We start from the raw sequence: 22,014 nt of genomic DNA on the forward strand, positions 1-22,014 counted from the left end.
ACACAGCTATTTACTGTTACATTTTCCCAACGGTTATAAATTAGGCCCCAGGCACCCCATCTTAAGCGGTTTGACAACAGTAAAAGGCCAGCAACACTCCATATTATTCAGAGCCCTGTGAAATGACACCATATAGGCTATAGATTCTACAGACCCTACTGAATACTCCCCATCCCACTTTTACATCGCCATTACGTAATCGTTTTTCTCTATCAGGCATTATGTAATGTGATTTGCATTGGGAATTTATTTGACATTGTAACATGTTTTAAAACCCGAATTAAATACAAATGTCACTTAAATATCAACAAATATGAATCACGGTTAATTTTTTGACAATTATTTTTCATACATCATGAATAAATACCGGTTAATTACACTTTTCTTCTATTACGTGGGGGACTTCTATTTAGAAAAATTTCGAAATTCCGTGACCCGGAAGTACTTTTGTAGTGTTGCTGACGAGACGTGATATCCTTGCTCTGTTCTCAAAACATTCACATTTATGGGATAATATAGCCGAGCACATTCTTCATTGACCTCGCCTGCTTTAAAGTGTTTAAAGAGGAGTAATTCAAGAGAAGCGAGATTTAACAGCACGAAGTTCTGATACTTGCACGGTTTTGAACGTGAGCTTGCTTGCTAGCTAGCTATCTTCAGATGATACACATTAGCTAGCTCGCTGCCACCGAAAAGGGGACAACAAAGTTGACAATCGAATACAGAAGTTAGACCAAACAAACAATACGAACTAGTTTGCATGCGGCTTGGTTGATGCTTTGAAAGAATGGGTTTTAGTCAAACGAATTACTGTATCAACCAAGCTCAATTGAGTTTTTCATGTGAGCACTGAATAACCTTGTTTCGGTATTTTAATGGGAGGCGGGCTGCGTTGGAGTAGTACATCTAGTGGGCGACACTTGCGAAGAAGGCGGAGGTGCCGGAGACGTGCTGGGCTTGGATGGACTCGCTTGCCGGGTACGTATACAAAGCGGCTGCTGAGGGCCGAGTCCTGACGCTGGCCGCCCTGCTGCTCAACCACTCCGAGGCCGAGACACGATATTTACTGAGTTACGTGACTCACCTGGCTGGCCAACGGTCAACTCCTCTCATCATTGCAGCTCGAAACGGACACGACAAAGTTGTGAGGCTGCTGCTGGATCACTACAGGGTGGATACTGAACAGACTGGCACAGTCAGATTTGATGGGTTAGTATTCATGAATTGAATCATTGGTCATTCAATTGTGTGATTACACTTTATTTCTGCTGGCAATGGTCGGAAATTAAGCACCTTAATTGACTTTCATGTCAAATGCATCATTTGCTGGTTAATTCATTTGACCCATCTCTTCTCTCTCCTTCAGGTATGTCATTGACGGGGCCACCGCGTTGTGGTGTGCGGCTGGCGCAGGACACTTTGAGGTGGTCCGCCAGTTGGTGTGCCACCAGGCTAATGTCAACCACACCACTGTCACCAACTCCACCCCCCTGAGGGCGGCCTGCTTTGACGGGCGCCTGGACATTGTGAAATACCTGGTGGAACACCAGGCCAACATCAGCATCGCCAACAAGTACGACAACACCTGCCTGATGATCGCCGCCTACAAGGGCCACACAGACGTGGTGGGCTTTCTGCTGGAGCACGGTGCCGACCCCAACGCCAAGGCCCACTGCGGGGCCACCGCCCTGCACTTTGCTGCCGAGGCAGGCCACCTGGACATCGTGAAGGAGCTGGTGCGCTGCCAGGCAGCCATGGTGGTGAACGGCCACGGCATGACGCCGCTCAAAGTGGCGGCGGAGAGCTGCAAGGCGGACGTGGTGGAGCTGCTGCTGTCGCACGCCGAATGTGACCCGCACAGCCGCATCGAGGCCCTGGAGCTGCTGGGTGCCTCGTTCGCCAACGACCGGGAGAACTATGACATCCTCAAGACCTACCACTACCTCTACCTGGCCATGCTGGAGCGCCACCGCGATGTCGGCGCGCTCATCGCCAAGGAGCTACTGCCGCCCATCGAGGCCTACGGCGGTAGGGGCGAGTGCCGCACCCCGCAGGAGCTGGAGGCCATCCGGACGGACCGCAATGCGCTGCACATGGAGGGCCTGATGGTGCGCGAGCGCATCCTGGGCTCGGACAACATCGACGTGTCTCACCCCATCATCTACCGGGGTGCCGTGTATGCCGACAACATGGAGTTCGACCAGTGCATCAAGCTGTGGCTGCACGCGCTGCTCCTGCGCCAGAAGGGCAACCGCAACACGCATAAGGACCTGCTGCGCTTCGCCCAAGTCTTCTCCCAGATGGTGCACCTGAAGGAGCCGGTGGGGGCAGAGCCGGTGAAGCAGGTGCTGCGCTGCAGCGTGCTGGAGATCCAGAGGAGCATGGCCAGGGTGGAAGCAGCACCTGAGGCCGAGCTTCACACGGCTATGGACAACTACGAGTCCAACGTGTTCACCTTCCTCTACCTGGTGTGCATCAGCACCAAGACAGTGTGCGGCGAGGAGGAGCGCGCCCTTCTCAACAAGCAGATCTACAACCTGATCCAGCTGGACCCGCGCTCGCGGGAGGGCTCGTCTCTCCTGCACCTGGCCATCAGCTCCAGCACCCCAGTGGACGACTTCCACACCAACGACGTGTGCAGCTTCCCCAACGCGCAAGTAACCAAGCTGCTGCTGGACTGCGGCGCGCAGGTGAACGCAGTGGACCACGAGGGCAACAGTCCGCTGCACATCATCGTGCAGTACAACCGGCCCATCAGCGACTTCCTGACGCTGCACGCCATCATCATCAGCCTGGTGGAGGCGGGTGCCCACACTGACATGACCAACAAGCAAAAGAAGACGCCGCTGGACAAGAGCACCACGGGTGTGTCGGAGATCCTGCTCAAGACCCAGATGAAGATGAGCCTCAAGTGCCTGGCGTCGCGGGCCGTGCGCCAGCACCAAATCACATACCGCAACCAGATCCCTAAGACTCTGGAGGAGTTTGTGGAGTTCCACTGATCCACCTGGCCATGGAGACCTTTTAAACAATTAGAAAACTCTTGTTCTTATTTTTTTTGTTATAATTTTCTAACAAATCAAAACTGTGCTGGCTGGTGATGATGATGATTATGAACAGTTTGACACATTTAGGTTTTTAAACAATGATTCCCTTTTTCTATTATAAGTATGAATTGCGAGTACCAGCAGCAGCACCCATACTGAAGTGTGTTACTGTCTGTGGTTGTCATTCTGACTAGTGGGTGTCACTTGCAGAATGAGGAAATTGTCAGCCTGCTTTGTGCTTTCACTTTCCCAGAGTGTTCCAAAGAGAATACTTGGCACTGCCAAGCATCCACACAATGGTGACAACAGCAGGACCATTTGACAGCTTGTACTGCATGGATCCAATTGTCCCAGCTGGGTTCACAACCATGAAAAGTAACATTACACTCAATTGATTATTTTGCCTTATTATATTGCTTGTTGCAGAGATGTTGTATGCTATGTTGCATTGATTATGGAGGGCAGTGGTTTGTTTGTGTGTGTGTTTGAGTGAGCGAATGCGTGTCAGTCAATGGCTGGGAGATGAGACAGTAGTAGTTAAAGTCTTGGCGATAGAGAATAAGCAAGAAAAGCACAGCTTTGCAAAACAGCCAGTCATACTTTTTTTCAGTCACCCATTGCTCTTTATAAATTGGCACGGTTCCACTGATGTCTATATTTTGACATTGTTTTGCCTTGTGATTCTCAAGTCTAGTTGGATCGTCTGCCTATGTTTGGTTCCAAACTACAACTGGTGATAGAGTATTATTGCATTATAATAACGGATCGTTTCAGGATTTCTCTGTAGAAGAACAGTGAGCCAACCCACACGGTAGAGAGAGAACTGCTGGACAGCACTTTATACTTATAATAGGAGTTGTTTCTTTTCATAACTGATATAAAATAAAGGTTTATTTAAGAGGGTATGTTTGAAGATATATTTTTATGGAAAAAACATCTGCAGAAATAGATGTAAAATGATATTTTACACAAATACTGACTGGTAAAGATGTGCTTGTGATTCTATTTAGATTTTCTCTTTTGGAATAAGTAGGCCTAGATGTCCCCTTTTAACCAAGTCACCAACGCATGTGGGTTGTTGGCCATTCTGATGAGCTTTGCTACAGTGTGAGGGAACGAGCTTGGCGGCTGTGTGTGGAGACTCCATGGCTTTGGCTGAGCATGACCACATACTGGCCTTTAAATGGATTGATGTTTGAGCATGTCTTCCAGTTTCCGTCTCTTGTATTTGTGTGTGGGTACGCATGCTGAGATGGAGGGAAGGACTGTGGAATGTTTGTGACGGGGTTGAATGTAGGCCTATAGCCTTTTCCCTCATTCTTGCAACATGTCGTTCGTCCATAATAACCAACGATTGTACCGTCCGTCCTTGTTCTGTTTCCTAATCGGATGGTCAGAGATTAAAACTGAGAATGAAAGGTGATTTCTGCCGATTGTGACCATAGCATGCCATTAAGTGCGCTTTCTACTTTAAAATGGTGTGTGTTAAGACTAAATGCTCTATTGATTTGATCCGATTTGGCTTTAACTGTATGACACTGTTTTAAAAAAAATAATTGAGTGGAGAATGTATGTATCAGATATTTCTATTTTAATATTTTGTATTTGGGGTGAGTATTGGACTAATGGATGCAAATGAACCCAAAGACAGTTTAACCCAGTGTTTCTTTTTTCAGCAGTTTACATGTCTTTTGGAAAGATACTCGTGCATTGAAGACATGAAAGATACTGCAGAAACAAAGTTGGTGTCATATTAAAGCTCTGTTTCCCAATAGCTCATTGGATTTGTCATTCCCCTTAAAGTTAATACAATTGATTTCATTTGATTCAAGTTTATTTGATCAAAGAAAGCCATCCAAGTCGGAGCATTTTCTGTCAGAAGTTGTGGGACTAAAACGATTTCTATATCACTCTTTGTGTAAAGTGATACATTTTTGCCTTGATATTAATATTTCTTATACTTTCCTTTTCTACTTGCATTCAATTAATATTTCTTTAGGTATAATTATCCCCAATTTTTTTTTCTTGAGGTGTAGGATCTCCCTTTTAATATGACACCAAAACTGCTTAGAAGTGTGCACACAATCAAATGTATTGACATTGGTCCTCTCCAGAGGGAAAATGTAATGTGGCAATTCTGTCTGAAATCCGAGTGGATAGTGCCAAAATCTGTTCAAAGTCACATGCAATGACCCGCATACCAGATGGCCTCTCGATTGAGTCCGAGCAACTGTGGGCTTAAATCTTCTCTAAAACCGATGATTCCACTGATATACCACACACATGTCATTGCATGTGGAAGCTGACCAAAACGGGTCAATCTTTTCTAATGGATATCAAGGTCAAGGTGCCCTTTTCTGTCTTTTTAGTTGCACTGGTATTGACAAGGGAGGGTAGATGACAGAAATGTCTTATTTCATTACAGTTAACAGAAAACTCATGAAGTCTTTATAAACCACATGGCATGCTTTAATGATTTCTACATGGCCATCATTGCATCTTCCTTGAGATCCTGTCTAGGACCCCATGTCATCTGTGTTCATATATAAATCCACAGGTTGTACGCAACGGTGCAAAGCAGCCTCATATTGGTGTACATACATCTGACAACATTGTTGCACAATAGCCTTATTAAGTTAATACTATGTAGTTATATAGTAATGCCACTCCTTTTTTTTTAACAGTCATCGACAACTTAATTCAGTTGTGAAGGCACAGTTGGATATGTACAAAATTCAAGTTTATCGTTATACAACAAAAGTGCATCAGCTATAGAATATGGCATTTGCAAATATAATATAATATCTAAGTTGCAACATTTCCTCTTCCGAAATAAATGAGTAGGTCGTTGCTGTTGCATATTTGAGAAACACCATAGCAAAAGCCAATAAATCATCAGCCATTATAGGTAATCTTATGTTCTGAACAGGCTGCCTGGTTTTCTTTGAGCTTGTGCTGTATGTTGCTGATGGATTATTCCATTCACTCTATTATACTCAGACACACACACACTGAAAACCACACACTTTCTTAGAAAAATATTCTGTGGTCCTTGGTCTGGTGAAAGATGGATTGTCATTTGGCTTTGTGATTATGATAGGTCTTAAAGACTGACTGATAACCAGGACCTCTGTGAGTTTTGTCCAGATGGTGTCAGTCTGCTAAAGTGCCTCAGTCTTACGAGACACACAGGTGGGCCGGGAGCGTCTGTCGGTTCTAAGCCGGCGAGTAAGAGGGCTCGGCAGTGCAAGACGGGTGCTGTTCAGCCAAGAGGAATACGGACACCGAGCTCACGCCCACAGTCTTGTCTGGGGTGTGCTGGGGGTCCCTGAGTGATGGGGCTGATGCGGGTCTGCACTGTTGCCATGGTTACCGCTCCTCTGGCATCTTCCCGTTGGCTACTTGCTCCTCCTCTTCCTCCCGCTGTTTCTGCCTGTTGAAGAAGCCCAGCTGGGAAGGCAGATACAGAGAGGGGAAAGAGTGAAACCAAAACCGTTCACCAGGTATCTACAGGCACCAACATGCTGGTAGAAAGGCTGAGTTATTATTGATTATAAACCAGGTAGTTTGGCACCTGGATGCTGATTGGCTGAAAGCCATGGTATGTCAGACCGTATACCACGGGTATGACCCCCAAAGTATTTGTACTATTCTAAATATGTTGGTAACCAGTTTATAATAGCAGTAAGGCACCTCTGGGGTTTGTGGAAATGGCCACTATACCACGGTTAAGGGCTGTATCCAGGCAGTCTGCGTTATGTCGTGCATAAGAAAAGCCCTTAGCTGTGGTATATTGGTCATATACCACACCCCCTCGTGCCTTATTGCTTCATTATAATGAAGATTTATGCAGGATGGCATTGATTCATTCCTACCTTCCATAGAGCCAGGATAAGCAGGGCTAGCAGCAGCAGACCGCCCAGCGTGCTCCCCACTATAATCCAGATGGGAATTTTGTAATCTTCCTCCTTTCTCATCTCCAGGATTATCTAGAGGGGAAATTACACTGGACTCAGGCATGTATGGGGGATCTGGTTTGGCTGGACTTTGCGGAGAGTGAAAGGTCAACAAACATACATTTAATACTGTCTGAAATTATTTTTCATTCTCTATGGTGGTCTTAAAACATGAGGATTTACAGGTACATAGAATGTGTATAGGTCATACCAGCAAACTCCCATCACCAATCTCTCTGACCAACTCCCTCGGCTCAATTCATGAGCTTTCTGAAGATCTCATGACCGTTGCGCCATCATTTGGAGGATGCACTCAAAGATTTGGCCTAGCTAGGCTACTCAGTACTCATGATATATTGCTTGTTTGTTTCTTGTTTTTTTAAGCACTTTTAGATTTAGGCCAGGATTCAACCAGTCCCATCGTGCTGTCTGCCATGCACATTTTAAAGCCAATGTTCCCACGTTCACAGAGACTGCATTCATGGGAAACGCTGCATAACGCTCAATTGGAAATTACCTTTAAATGGCGGATAGCCGACAAAGCGCAATCGGATTGAATCCGGGCCTTATTTCTGTTATTCAAAGCACTATAGAAGTTTAATAAATGTATTATTATTAGGTGTGTTTAGCATCTAAGAAAAATAACAAACTGACCACAACCGAGTGATTGAAATATACCATGAAAATGACTGTGCCTGTGAACTACCTGTTCAAGTTATCAAGTTGAACCTGTGGTTTGAAGTGTAGTAAAATTGTAACGTAACAAATGAAAGGCATCTACAACAGCAAAGTAATCAGTATCACTTTCTGCCAGAAGGTGGAACCATAACCACATATATCTGAGCAACTAACACCACATTCTCCTGGTCCTCCTAGTTCTTAGGCCTCACTGCACTGGCAAGCCAAACAAGTGTGGGCACTCAACAGGGGGACTAAGTACACTTCATAAAGTACACTCAAACCAGCCCATTCCTTCAGGCTGTTATGAAGTGTTATGAAATATATGAAGTGTGAGTTGGACGTTGCTGGGGTCTTACGTGTCGTGTTGGCCTCTCCTCATGCAGAAACATGGGACTGGACGGACTCAGTTCAATGGAGGCTGCTGTCACCAACTCCAGAGTTTTAAACCTCACCTAGCAGGAAAGAGTTTAACAATAAAATAACTATCATTGCAATGAACAAATAACTCAGTCATAAACAAGTGACATTAAAGAACAACAGGAATTGACAGTTCTTTACATTAAAGGGGCTATTCAAAACTTTTGCCTCGGGGTCCAGATCACATCTTAAAATGGTCCACACGCGCACAGTCGTAAAGAAGGCGCGACAGCCGCACATTAAGCGGTACTGGAGCAATAAGTCTGACACCAAAAGGCTCCTGAACAGCTTCTATCCCCAAGTCATAGGACTGCTAAATAGCTAACAAAATGGCTACACGGACTATCAGATTTTTTTTTGCACTGTCTCTATGCACACTCACAGGACTCTACACACTCACGCACACTGATACTCCCAACACACACATAACATGCACAAACATTTATACTGACTATACACATGCACACACGCTCCCACACAATCATAATTTACGCTGCTGCTACTCTGTTTATTATATGTCCTGATGCCTAGTCACCTTACCCCTATCTACCTCTATCACTCCAATATCCCTGCAAATGTTAAATATGGTATTGGAGCGGACCCTGTATATAGCTTCTTACTTTCTTGTGTTCTTCTTATTTATTATTTGTATTTCTTGTGTGTTTTTGTTCTGCCTCATGTTATTGATATTGATTACTGCATTGTTGGGTTTAGAACGTGCAAGAAAGGCATTTCACTGTACTTGTGCACGTGACATTAAAACTCAAAACCTGGATGCTATTGAGCCAACAAACATCCTATAAATGGTCAAAGTTTGAAAGAGTTATGGAGAAAGAGAGGAATAGGGGTGGTGAATGTCAGAATTCATGTCAAACTCACAGCGAGGAGAGCTTGGAGGTGCAGCCGCCCCCTGACTGTCACTTTGACCTCCCTGTATGCAGGCAGGGTGAGTCTGCACTGCATTGGCAACGTCATGCTGTTGGAGTGATTCTGCACAACACATAACAAGGATTATCATCAACATGATACTGTCCTAATAGCACAGATGCTGCATACTCAGAGGGACCATAACCAGATGCAAAACGGATTGAAATGACATCATATTCATGTTATTCCAACCAGTTTATGGTTGAAATGACATCATATTAATGTTATTCCAACCAGTTCCTGGTTGAAATGATATCATATTAATGTTATTCCAACCAGTTTCTGGTTGAAATTATATCATATTAATGTTATTCCAACCAATATCTGGTTGAAATGATATCATATTAATGTTATTCCAACCAGTTTCTGGTTGTAATGATATCATATTAATGTTATTCCAACCGGTTTCTGGTTGTAATGCTATCATATTAATGTTATTCCAACCAGTTTCTGGTTGTAATGATATCATATTAATGTTATTCCAACCAGTTTCTGGTTGTAATGAGATCATATTAATGTTATTCCAACCAGTTTCTGGATGTAATGAAATCATATTAATGTTAATCCAACCAGTTTCTGGTTGAAATGATATCATATTAATGTTATTCCAACCAGTTTCTGGTTGAAAGGATATCATATTAATGTTATTCCAACCAGTTTCTGGTTGAAAGGATATCATATTAATGTTATTCCAACCAGTTTCTGGTTGTAGTGACGGCACCAGTTGTGCTGCCTGGGTAGTACTTCAGTACATACCCAACCACACTAGACACGCAGGCAGATAACGGATACTTACCAACTGTGGGACGTGTGAGAGATCTTCAGGGAAAACATGGCTTGGAGTCATGTGATGTGGGAGGACACAGTTAGAGCTAACCGTCTGGTGAGGAGAGAGCGAGAGAGAGTTTTAATCTGTCATAGCTACACACAGACACAGGCAGTAGGACAGCCAGTACAGCCAGAAACAACAACGGCGAGATCTGAAAACAGCAGTTGGTGCGAGGGCACCCATCAAACATTGAAGAATTAGAGCAGTTTGCTGCTGAAGAGTGGGCTAAATTGCCAGCAGAAAGATGCAGCAAGCTCATTGATGGCTACAATAAGTGTTTGTCTGCAGTTATCTTAGCCAAAGGCTGTGCAACCTAGTACTAGCTCCGGGGTGCCAATAATTTTGTCCATGCCATTTGTCTTTATTTTCTAAATTAAAATTGTAAACTTAAGTTTACAAAAATAAAATTGGTTTGCAATGTTGAAAAACCAATAACAAGGTGTGGTGACCACAATTTGGTTTAAATGTCAACTTATTTGAGAAGAAATAGGGAATATCTACGAAAGGTGCAAGGGTGCTAATATATTTGGCCGCAATTGTATCCAGTAGATTAATTAACTATTGACACTGCAATATAAAAATATTGAATAATAACCGATCCTCTCACCTGGTCAATGTCGATATTGGCAATCTGGAAGAGATGGTTACCACTCTTTGTAACAGCAAACACGTCAACAGTGAACTGCAAGTCTGTCACTGGGAAGAAGCCCAGATTCTGGATCTGTACATTGAGAAGATAAAAAATATAAAGATACTGAAGAGAATGGGAAAAAAAAGTTTTAAAAAATGTATATTCTACAGATTATAGTCAGTATTTAGTATTTATACTATAATGTGGATTGGCCATAGGTATAACTTGGACAAAAGGTTGCAGGTCGGGTCTTGTTAAGGTAGGGTTGAGAGATACTCACGTGGTAAGTAAGGTTAAACGTTGGACCACTGCTGCCGGGTTTGTTCCGGTAGGGGTCTGAGTTGATCTCAAAACGAGGAGGCGTGGAGTCCCTGAGGTGGAGAGAAAAGCAGTGGATGATCCAAAATAGCCACTTTAAAACACTCCTTATGTGTGGAATCATCTGAATTCAGCAGCTCATAGAAATCCACCTTGTGAACAGGAGGTCTGCCTCATACTTCAGAGGATGAAATATGTTGTTGATGTTGTCCTCTGGGCTCATCTCCTCCCCGTCGCTGTAGAGCACAAATCAACATGAAATAATTCACCTGGACCCTGTTTGTGTTTGACACCAGGGTTGGGGTCAATTCCATTTATTTCAGTTTACTTCCCAAATTGACTGGATTGAAATGTAATTGACCTCAACCCTGTTGGGTACAGTACATACATTAATTGTTTAGGAGGAGGTGATTGTGGAGACATAGCAGATCCGGTTCCAATAGTCCGTAGCGGATGGGTACCTGGTGGTACTAGCTACCCAATGGGCAAAAACTGGCTGAATCAATGTTGTTTCCACTTCATTCAAAAAAAAGATATGTGATGACATTGAATCAACGTGGAAAATTGATTGGATTTGAAAAAGTCATCAACGTAAGGGAATTTCGTCATTTATTAATCTAACTTTTAACCTAAATCGAATGACATGGTGAAATGTTTTGTTGATTTCATGTTGAATTCACATTAGTTGACAACCAAATGTAAATCAAAACTAGATGTTGAACTGACGTCTGTGTCCAGTGGGTAGGGACTGAAATGGAATGTGGTGATTGGCAGGACAAGTTGAGCATACAAGGCCCTCAGCAATGGTTAATATGAACATATACAGGTAACTGCCAAAATAAAGGAAACACTTGAGTAAATGATACAAAGTATATTGAAAGCAGGTGCTTCCACACAGGTGTGGTTCCTGAGTTAATTAAGCAATTAACATCCCATCATGCTTAGTGTCATATAAAAATGCCCAGTTCCCCATTATTTTGGCTACCAAGGCTAGAAGAAGAGATCTCAGTGACTTTAAAAGAGGGGTCTCAAAGGAGCATAGGGGGTTTAAAGGTGTGTGTGTGTGTGTGTGTGTGTGTGTGTGTGTGTGTGTGTGTGTGTGTGCCACCAGATCTCAACCCAATTGAACACTTATGGGAGATTCTGGAGTGGCATCTGAGACAGCGTTTTCCACCACCATCAACAAAACACCAAATGATGAAATTTCTCATGGAAGAATGGTATCGCATCCCTCCAATAGTCCAGCCATTTATTGAATCTATGCTAAGGTGCATTGAAGCTGTTCTGGCAGCTCGTGGTGGCGCAATGCCCTATTAAGACACTTTATGTTGGTGTTTCCTTTATTTTGGCAGTTACCTGTATGTTTATGAATATATTAATATATGTACTGTATGTCTATCACCTGGCAGCCTCCAGGACAACGCTCACATGGTCCAGGAAGACAGAGTGACTCAACTCAAACTCCAGCCGGAAAGACACCTGGGACACGGGCAGAAAATACATTTACTATGAGTCACATACCATCCACATGCATTTTTTTATGTTGGAAACTCAGGAACTGAGAGACTTACACAGGCTAAGAAATGTTAAGGTATCGGGCAACAAGCTGTGATTTACATTTAGTTTTTGCCTCCAGTCAAATTCTACCTAATATGGTACAGAGGCTTTTCAAAGGAGAGCCAGTAGAAATCTGCACCATGGTATTTCAGACAGCCCTCTCTGAAGTGGTGCCTCAAGGCCAGGGCCTATACTGGGGCCACCACGGTCTCTGCTGCTTTACTGTGGAGTTTAATACATCATCTTATAATGAGTGTAGAAAAACAAATTTTTCCTAATCCAATGTAATCTAATCTAAATGAATGAACTGAAAATGAACAAAAACGATATGTCTAAGAGTGCGGTTTCTGCTCACAGCCAGAACACAGAATGGACCTGTAACTCACTGACTTACCATGGTATATCAGGACAATAAAACCAGGGACAGACAGAGGAATCTCCTAAATGGGGCTCAGTGGTATTTAAGGCACTGGGTGACCGCAATTCTCTGACTACAAAACTATATGACCATGTGTTGAGTTGAGAATGCAAGCTTTTGTACAGATGGCTTTACCTATAAAGTAGCTTATTTTTGCAGGTTTAGGGTTCTGTTTATTACCCTCACCTGGTAAGCTGTGCATACTGAAGTTATGTCTTTGGTCATGTTAAAGGGATAGTTCATCTAAATTACTAAATTACATTTTGGTTTCCATATATGGACAAGGTATGACAGCAATCCATGCTTCGGTTTAGTTTCCCTGGCACTGTTTCCAAATGCTAACGTTTTAGCATTTGTTGCACAAATCCCATAGCCTGACGACTCACACTGAATTCTTCCGCTGCTCTGTCTTTCGCTACATACTTTAGTCTGAGACTGCCATCATTGAAGTTGTTTGTGGTCACGAGGGGCACGAGGGGCATTGTACAAAACAAAGTAATAAGCGATTGGATCGTCTCTAACCAATCAGAGTATGAAAGCCAATTACAGATTTTCAAACTGCCGCTTTACCCACGTGTTCTGGCTCTGGCCCAACCCATCGATTTCTGGACCAATCAGACAGCCCGAATGTGTGCACATTCGGTGAAGGGTCGGGGAGGTTCTCAGATCCAGACTCATTGCAGAGAACAAACTAACGTCTGTGGGTGTGGCGTAGCGTTTGGCCGGAGCATGGAGTCTGGATAGCCAGGCAACAAATCCCATTCAAGTCATGGGACCGATATTAGCATTTTTCACGCATGATGTTCAAATCTTTCAAAAGTATCTAAAATTGATTGTGAAGTTCAACAAAGGCACTTATAGATGATTTGAACATGATGTGCGAAATAAATGCTAATATCGGTCCCATGACTTGAATGGGATTCGGGCCACAAATGCTCAAACGTTAGCATTTGGAAACAGTGCCAGTCACTGCCAGGGAAACTAAACCAAGGCATGGATTGCTGTCATACCTTGTACATAGACTGCTTACAGGGTAAGGAAACTAATGTGTCATTTTGTAATTTGGGTGAACTATCCCTTTAAGGGCCAGGAGTTCTTCCAAACCCTGTGACCTGACAAGGCAAAAATCTAGTATGTCCCTGAGTTTTTCCTGGTCAGATGCTGTGGTAAGCAAAAATGCTGGCCCTAGTAATGTTAACTAAATGTGTCCAATTGAAAACCTCTAGTATAGGCAAGAGGATGTAGTGAGGGTGATGAACTGACAAGGCAGGAGGCAGCAACAGTGCTGATCAGATACTGTACCTGGGTCAGTGACCTCATAAAGGGTGAGCTGACATTGCAGGTCCTCTCGTTCCTCTCCCTGTCCTCAGCACGACATTCAATCTGGATGTCTGAGTGGTCCTGCAGGGTGACAGAGATACGCTGAGTCAAGTGCTGAATAAGACCTAATGTATTAATTTGATCACAAACAGTCATAGGTTGTTTATGCTGTAATCTTAACATAGTAAGAGATGTCATGATGTGGTCTATCTAACTCACATGTCTGATGAAAAATTAAAAGATTAGTGTATAGTGTATGACCTCTCCCCTCACTGATATGATATGAACTCACTATGCAGCGACAGTTCGCAGAACCATACCATGGTTATCCTCTGTTTTCTCCTACCTTGACTATGAGACTGGAGAAGAGCAGGTTGTGGGAGTGGGAGATGTTGAGCGTGGTGCCATAGGCGTTCTCTCCTCGGTTCTCCAGGCGAGCTTCCACCACCAGCCTCCTGCGTGACGCCTCCACCACTCGCTCCGAGCTCACCGAGGCCCCCTGGTGGTGACACAGCGCCCATGCATCCCGCTCCCTTGGCCCACAGAACTGCCTTTGGCCATCGACATACATGAACATTAAAGCCACGTGGAAAATCCCCTTCTGAGACCCTTTTTAAGGTGAATTCAATGATTCAATGATTGGTGGGTTCCCCGAGTGACTTTTTCCATTTCCACTGCTGTCTGAAAGTATCAGATGGGTGGAAACAGTATAGCGGAAACTCCACCTTGCCTATTAGAGTGAAGTGTAAAGGGGAGTGGCTTAAGGGATGATTTGGGTTTGGACATACAGACACCATCTCAGAAAAGTGTGTGTGTATTGTGTGTGTGTGTGTTTCTGAGGGCTAAAAAGTCACCTGCGGTCTAGAAGGTCTGTGTGACTGTGCAGGATGAGGTCAGGGACACAGCTGTCATCCCCCTCGCAGCCATTCCAGAAGGGGATCTACAGAGAGATATCAAATAAAAAAATCTAATACAATTTTATTTGTCACATGCTTCGTAAACAACAGGTGTGGACTAACAGTGAAATGCTTACTTGCGGTCCCTTCCCAACAATGCAGAGAGGAAGAAAACAGAGAAATAATAGAAAAGTAAAACACATAATAATACAAGTGATAATAGATACACAATGAGTAACGATAACTTGGCTATATACACGGGGTACCAGTACCGAGTCGATGTGCAGGGGTACGAGGTAATTGAAGTACAGTTGAAGTCGGAAGTTTACGTACACTTACGTTGGAGTCATTCAAACTCGTTTTTCAACCACTCCACAAATTTCTTGTTAGCAAACTATAGTTTTGGCAAGTCGGTTAGGACATCTACTTTGTGCATGACACAAGTAATTTTTCCTACAATTGTTTACAGACAGATTATTTCACTTATAATTAACTGTATCACAATTCCAGTGGGTCAGAAACTTACATACACTAAGTTGACTGTGCCTTTAAACAGCTTGGAAAATTCCAGAAAATGATGTCATGGCTTTAGAAGCTTCTGATGGGCTAATTGACATCATTTGAGTCAATTGGAGGTGTACCTGTGAATGTATTTCAAGGCCTACCTTCAAACTCAGTGCCTCATTGCTTGACATCATGGGAAAATCAAAAGGAATCAGCCAAGACCTCAGAAGAAAATGTGTAGACCTCCACAAGTCTGGTTCATCCTTGGGAGCAATTTCCTAACGCCTGAAGGTACCACGTTCATCTGTACAAACAATAGTACGCAAATATAAACACCATGGGACCATGCAGCCGTCATACCGCTCAGGAAGGAGACGTGTTCTGTCTCCTAGAGATGAACATACTTTGGTGCGAAAAGTGCAAATCAATCCCAGAACAGCAGCAAAGGACCTTGTGAAGATGCTGGAGGAAACAGGTACAAAAGTATCTATATCCACAGTAAAACTAGTCCTATATCGACATAACCTGAAAGGCCGCTCAGCAAGGAAGAAGCCACTGCTCCAAAACAGTCATAAAAAACACAGATTACGGTTTGCAACTGCACATGGCGACAAAGATCGTACTTTTTGGAGAAATGTCCTCTGGTCTGATGAAACAAAAATAGAACTGTTTGGCCATAATGACCATTTGGAGGAAAAAGGGGGATACTTGCAAGCCGAAGAACACCATCTTAACCGTGAAGCACGGGGGTGGTAGCATCATGCTGTGGGGGTGCTTTGCTGCAGGAGGGACTGGTGCACTTCACAAAATAGATGGCATCATGAGGAAGGAAAATTATGTGGATATATTGAAGCAACATCTCAAGACATCAGTCAGGAAGTTAAAGCTTAGTCGCAAATGGGTCTTCCTAATGGACAATGACCCCAAGCATACTTCCAAAGTTGTGGCAAAATGGCTTAAGGACAACAAAGTCAAGGTATTGGAGTGGCCATCACAAAGCCCTGACCTCAATCCTATAGAAAATATGTGGGCAGAACTGAAAAAGCATGTGCGAGCAAGGAGGCCTACAAACCTGACTCAGTTACACCAGCTCTGTCAGGAGAAATGGGCCAAAATTCACCCAACTTATTGTGGTAAGCTTGTGGAAAGCTACCTGAAACGTTTGACTCAAGTTAAACAATTTAAAGGCAATGCTACCAAATACTGATTGAGTGTATGTAAACTTCTGACCAACTGGGAATGTGATGAAATAAATAGAAGCTGAAATAAATCATTCTCTCTACTATTATTCTGACATTTCACATTCTTAAAATAAAGTGGTGATCCTAACTGACCTAAGACAGGGAATTTTTACTAGGATAAAATGTCAGGAATTGTTAAAAACTGAGTTTAAATGTATTTGGCTAAGGTGTATGTAAACTTCCGACTTCAACTGTAGATATGTACATATAACTAGGAATAAAGTTACAGATAGTAAACAATAGCAGCAGCGTATGTGATGAGTCAAAAAAGTTTGTGCAAAAAGGGTCAAGTGTCAAGAGCCCGGGTAGCTGTTTGGTTAACTATTTAACTAACTATTTAGCAGTCTCATGGCTTGGGGGTAGAAGCTGTTCAGGGTCCTGCATAGATAGTAGGAAATATAGTGTAATATATTGGTGTAAAGCCAAATAACAGGTCCGCTCTTCAGCAAAAGTATGTATCAGAACCAGTACATCTGTTCCCAGTTGCAAAACATGCATGAACTCAATCAATGCAGTACTATATGAACATATGACATTATCTCATATACATCTGCTGTACAGTAACGATATAGTGGAGATAATGGGAGTAGGTGCTGTAGCTCTTTGTGATGTAGCTCTATGTACTGTACCTCTAGGTGTAGTTACTGGTTCTCCTCACCTCAGTCCTAAAGGTAGTGGGCCAGCCGTGGTCCAGCACCGGGCCTTCGTCTGGACTCTGCAGACCTGCCTTCACCACAAACACTACGGGATGGCCGTAGTCTGCAGTTTCCTGTTGGAGCAAGGTGGAAGTCAACTATAGAAATGTAATTACCCATTGCCTTAGTTTGAGGGGCTTTTTCCCTTCTAGAATGTATATTTCTAGAAGGGAAAAAGTCTACTCCCTGCCACAACTAGTTTCAATACAAACATGTATGTACAATGAAATGTATACAGCAATAAAGAAGTTTATGCAGAATTAAAACTTGATCATTCATGAACTGCTTTTACTTGCAGGTGCTTGGCCTGAGACTGTGCTCACTCACCTGTACGTAGAAGTGGACATGTTCACAGGACTCCTCCCCGCGTTGTAGTGTCAGATTCCTTGTCAGCTGCTGTCTGTCGTTGTCGTCCAGCGATGCTCTGGGAGGGTGCCTCCTTTCGTCAAGCAGCACGCTGTACCACATACCTGACCACACTCAGAGAGAGAGAGAGATAAAGAGTGTGTGTGAGTGTAACAGTAGTGGTTCTGTCACTTCGATGACCACACTTGTGTGTAGAGTAACCTTGTCTGAGACCTCAACAGTTGTATTGGCTCCTCGGCCTGAGCCAATGCCTTAGCTTAGCGGGCTAATATGATGTTCTGCACACAGAAGACCTAGGTTCGTATCCCGTCAGTCACATGAGAAGACAACTGAATGATGTTCATGTCCACTAAACTGGGTTGACAGGCAGTAAATGTTGACACCTACTGCTTTAAGATTCATTTAGGCTCGAATGATATGTCAGTGAGGGCTAGCTGTATGTAGCAGGCAATAAATATTCCCTCTCCATCTATCCAACTGTGGGCATTAACGATATGAGGACACAGACTAGACTTTTTCATCTTTTTCATTCCGGCTTCTCCTCTCACCATGGGCGGTCGTGGTAACAGGAGAATGCTGAATGGGAAAAGTGGAAGCACAGTATGTTGTGTCTGTCAGGTTCTGCTTTCATCTAAAAGTGGGTCTGAAAGTATGCAACTCTAGCCCTGAGGTAAATCAGGAGCTACGCTGCTCCATTTCTATGTGTGTAGAGATAGTGTGTGTGTGTGTGTGTGTGTATGCCTGCGTGCATACACACTTCTGTCTAATAGAAACCAGACGAGAGGAAGGAGGGAGAAGGGAGGGAGGACTGGAAGGGAAGACAGAGACCGACACACTTTAAGCCCCTCTCCATGGCTCTGCTCTGCTGAGTGACGCACTTTAAAGAGTTCCCCTGAGCCCCTGGGCTTAGGACATCAGGAAAAAGGATTTCATGATAAAACGGACTGACCCGAGCCACACATCTGACAGGAATTACACACAGACACAACAACGACCACTAACCCTTTCACATGACACTCCCTTTGTGCTGTATTTTTTTTTGCACCCCTCATAAAATGAACGCAAAAATAATGATTACCACCACAAATAACAATAACTGTAGCAACCCTGTGTTTATAAACATGGATATTGACTTAACCACTTCAGCATGGTTTTATGGCACAGTCGATGCCACGCAAGTCTACGGGTCAGAAGGTTGAGGGTTCGCCGACCACCACGGACAAGCTCACTCTCCCTGCCTGTCTCATTACACTACTATCAGAGCTGGCTGCAGACAATGATCGGCTAGGGGGAAATCAGATTTTCAAAATGTTTATTGTATATTGATAATTATATACAATATTTGCACCAAAGTGTCCACCAACAGGATTCTGTGCTAATGCACCAAAAAACAACCAATAAGCAACCAGCATACCGATGACTGACTTTGCTTCACCAGGGTTTGCGTTTTCAACATCATAATCAAGTAGAGTATGTCAATCTCGACAAATAAACAATACATCCCTTCCTACTCAGTATCGAAGGCTTGGCTTGACAATCTCCAAATGTCATTAAACTTTTTGGTGTTTTGTAACAGATGTCTCTTTCCATTCATCGATTGGCCGGTGCGCAGTTTGGATGCTGGAATTATATTAGAGTGGAGTGGATGAAAGTGAGCAGGTAGCCTAAAGGAGACTTTTGAAGTAGCCTAATCAGATTAAAATATTGTGACCGGTTGTGATATACATTTTAAAAGTTAAATGACAAATATTTTGGCAATATTGAAGCGTTAGGTTTGAGGTCAAGGAATAGTCGCTCGGATTGGAAAGGAGGCAGAACAGGTGCGTGTTAAGCTTTCCTGAATAACTGGGCCTGCTGGGAGCATAGGACTATGTGGCTACACTATATAGAACGACTTGGGAGAATGATGATGGGCAACAGACAGCTCATCAGTATCAGAAGTAAAAATACAGCCAGACTGTCCTGTACTGCGCCTTTCTAGACCTTATAATCTGTCGAGAGTAGATTCACAACTGATCCAAATGGAATGAATAGAATGAAATATTCAAATAACAGGGCTTTTGTGCCATTATTTTCATTACATTTTCACTGCAGTTTACAGCCTAGAGTAGAATTGTACTCAATTGTACTCACTTGAAAACAATAATGCACATATTCATTGCATTGTGGTGTTATAGGCTATTCTAGATAGGGTAATTGTATTGTCCCCAAAGCCAAACAAATGTAATGAACTGTATAATGGATTAATTTTCTTATAAAGTGAGGCGAGCCAGCGGAAAAACATTATATTGTGACAGTATAATGGTTTTGGAATGACAGTCACAGGGACCAGGGTTTGAATCCAAGTCAGGCTACCCCACTCCTCTATATTGGTGTCAAGTGTTGGAGATAACCATTGAAAGCATGTCCCAGCCAAGTTTTAGTCACAGTACATTTGTGATGGCAGAGTACAGAGGCGTCATGCCCATAGGGGGCACAGCTTTGTCCTTTTTTATTTATTTTATTATTTATTTTGTTGTTGTTCCTCTGTAATACTACTAGTCACCTAGTAATTTTATGAAGTTGCCTTTAGCCAATTTGAGGTTGGGAGATTATGTTCCCAATCTCTCAAACTCATATCTCATAACTAGCTACCAAGAAGCCATTTCAGGCTATCAATAAAGTTAGAGTAGCTAGCTTGTTTATTTTAGCTGGCATGCTTGCTGTCAAGGTTGGTAGACTTTAGAAAAGCAAGCAATAACTAAATGTACTGAATAAGACTCACATTCCTTTTAATCTTTTACACAGATTTGAGCAGAGATGCAGAGAAGCATATTTTGTTTCTTTAAAAAAAAAGACTACCAGTCAGGAGGATACAGACAGCTCAAGAGGTATGCTTAGATATGCAAAAAGATATACTTTATTTATATTTTTTACATAGAATCAACAATCATTATGGCTCTAAATTGCAGGAAAAAGCTGTTTCAGGTGTTTGAGAAATGCAAAAATTCCCTCTTGATCACCTCGCTAACATTCTCGTGTACTTTATGTTCCCTCAGAATTTTGGGGTGAATGACGCCCCTGACAGAGTATGCAAAACAAATGTGCACCCGATTGATAGATATCATTCTGTCAGGTAGGCCTATTTTGCAGTCAATATTTAATTGAAATGGTTTTTGAACATTGAAAATGACTGTTTCAGCATGCATCGCAGATTTTATAGAGCCAATAAGCTATACAGTGCATTCGGAAAGTATTCAGACCCCTTTACTTTTTCCACATTTTGTTACGTTACAGACTTATTCTAAAATGGATTGAATAAATGTTTATCCTCATCAATCTACTCACAATACCCAATAATGACGAAGCAAAAACAGGTTTTAAGACATTTTAGCAAATGTATTAAAAATAAGAAACAGAACTACCTTATTTACATAAGTATTCAGACCCCTTTGCTATGAGACTCGAAATTGAGCTCAGGTGCATCCTGTTTCCATTGATCATCCTTGAGATGTTTCTACAACTTGATTGGAGTCCACCTGTGGTAAATTAAATTGATTGGACATGATTTGGAAAGGCACACACCTGTCTATATAAGATCCCACAGTTGACAGTGCATGTCAGAACAAAAACCAAGCAAGGAGGTCGAAGGAATTGTGTCCGTAGAGCTCCGAGACAGGATTGTGTCGAGGCACAGATCTAGGGAAGGGTTTAAAAAAATGTCTGCAGCATTTAAGGTCCCCAAGAACACAGTGGCCTCCATCATTCTTAAATAGAAGAATTTTGGAACCACCAAGACTCTTCCTAGAACTGGCCAAACTGAGCAATCGGGCGAGAAGGGAGGTGACCAAGAATCCGATGGTCACTCTGACAGAGCTCCAGAGTTCCTCTGTGGGGATGGGAGAACCTTCCAGAAGGACAACCATCTCTGCAGCACTCCACCAATCAGGCCTTTATGGTAGAGTGGCCAGACGGAAGCCACTCCTCAGTAAAAGGCACATGACAGCCCGCTTGGTGTTTGCCAAATGGCACCTAAAGGACTCTCGGATCATGAGAAACAAGACTCTCTGGTCTGATGAAACCAAATTGAACTCTTTGGCCTGAATGCCAAGCGTCACGTCTGGAGGAAACCTGGCACCATCCCTACAGTGAAGCATGGTGGTGACAGCATCATGCTGTGGGGTTGTTTTTCAGCAGCAGGGACTTGGAGACTAGTCAGGATCGAGGGAAAG

General features: G+C 43.1%; 2 protein-coding genes across 2 annotated transcripts in view; one reads left to right on the forward strand and one right to left on the reverse strand.

Annotated features, from left to right (window-relative positions):
* The first annotated feature begins 442 nt into the window (after positions 1 to 442).
* On the forward strand, positions 443 to 3,950 carry LOC121532104 (protein fem-1 homolog B). Its single transcript, XM_041837806.2, has 2 exons — positions 443 to 1,209; positions 1,367 to 3,950. Exons 1-2 carry the CDS (start codon positions 962 to 964, stop codon positions 3,000 to 3,002), a joined length of 1,884 nt encoding a protein of 627 aa, XP_041693740.1. The 5' UTR covers positions 443 to 961; the 3' UTR covers positions 3,003 to 3,950.
* Positions 3,951 to 4,621: 671 nt separating this feature from the next.
* Positions 4,622 to 22,014, reverse strand: part of LOC121532103 (integrin alpha-11) — a 107,901-nt gene continuing 90,508 nt past the window's right edge. Inside the window, exons 17-30 of the mRNA XM_041837805.2 lie at positions 17,765 to 17,907; positions 17,401 to 17,511; positions 14,956 to 15,041; positions 14,448 to 14,652; positions 14,084 to 14,182; positions 12,209 to 12,285; positions 10,959 to 11,042; positions 10,769 to 10,859; positions 10,465 to 10,578; positions 9,825 to 9,908; positions 8,981 to 9,091; positions 8,041 to 8,136; positions 6,923 to 7,036; positions 4,622 to 6,497 (exon numbers count right to left, since the gene is read on the reverse strand). Coding sequence (XP_041693739.1) covers positions 6,417 to 6,497; positions 6,923 to 7,036; positions 8,041 to 8,136; positions 8,981 to 9,091; positions 9,825 to 9,908; positions 10,465 to 10,578; positions 10,769 to 10,859; positions 10,959 to 11,042; positions 12,209 to 12,285; positions 14,084 to 14,182; positions 14,448 to 14,652; positions 14,956 to 15,041; positions 17,401 to 17,511; positions 17,765 to 17,907 — 1,496 coding nt within the window. The 3' untranslated portion in view covers positions 4,622 to 6,416. The remainder of the gene's footprint in view (positions 6,498 to 6,922; positions 7,037 to 8,040; positions 8,137 to 8,980; positions 9,092 to 9,824; positions 9,909 to 10,464; positions 10,579 to 10,768; positions 10,860 to 10,958; positions 11,043 to 12,208; positions 12,286 to 14,083; positions 14,183 to 14,447; positions 14,653 to 14,955; positions 15,042 to 17,400; positions 17,512 to 17,764; positions 17,908 to 22,014) is intronic.

This window comes from Coregonus clupeaformis, chromosome 19 (genome assembly GCF_020615455.1).
Source record: "Coregonus clupeaformis isolate EN_2021a chromosome 19, ASM2061545v1, whole genome shotgun sequence".
Classification (NCBI taxonomy): Eukaryota; Metazoa; Chordata; class Actinopteri; order Salmoniformes; family Salmonidae; genus Coregonus; species Coregonus clupeaformis.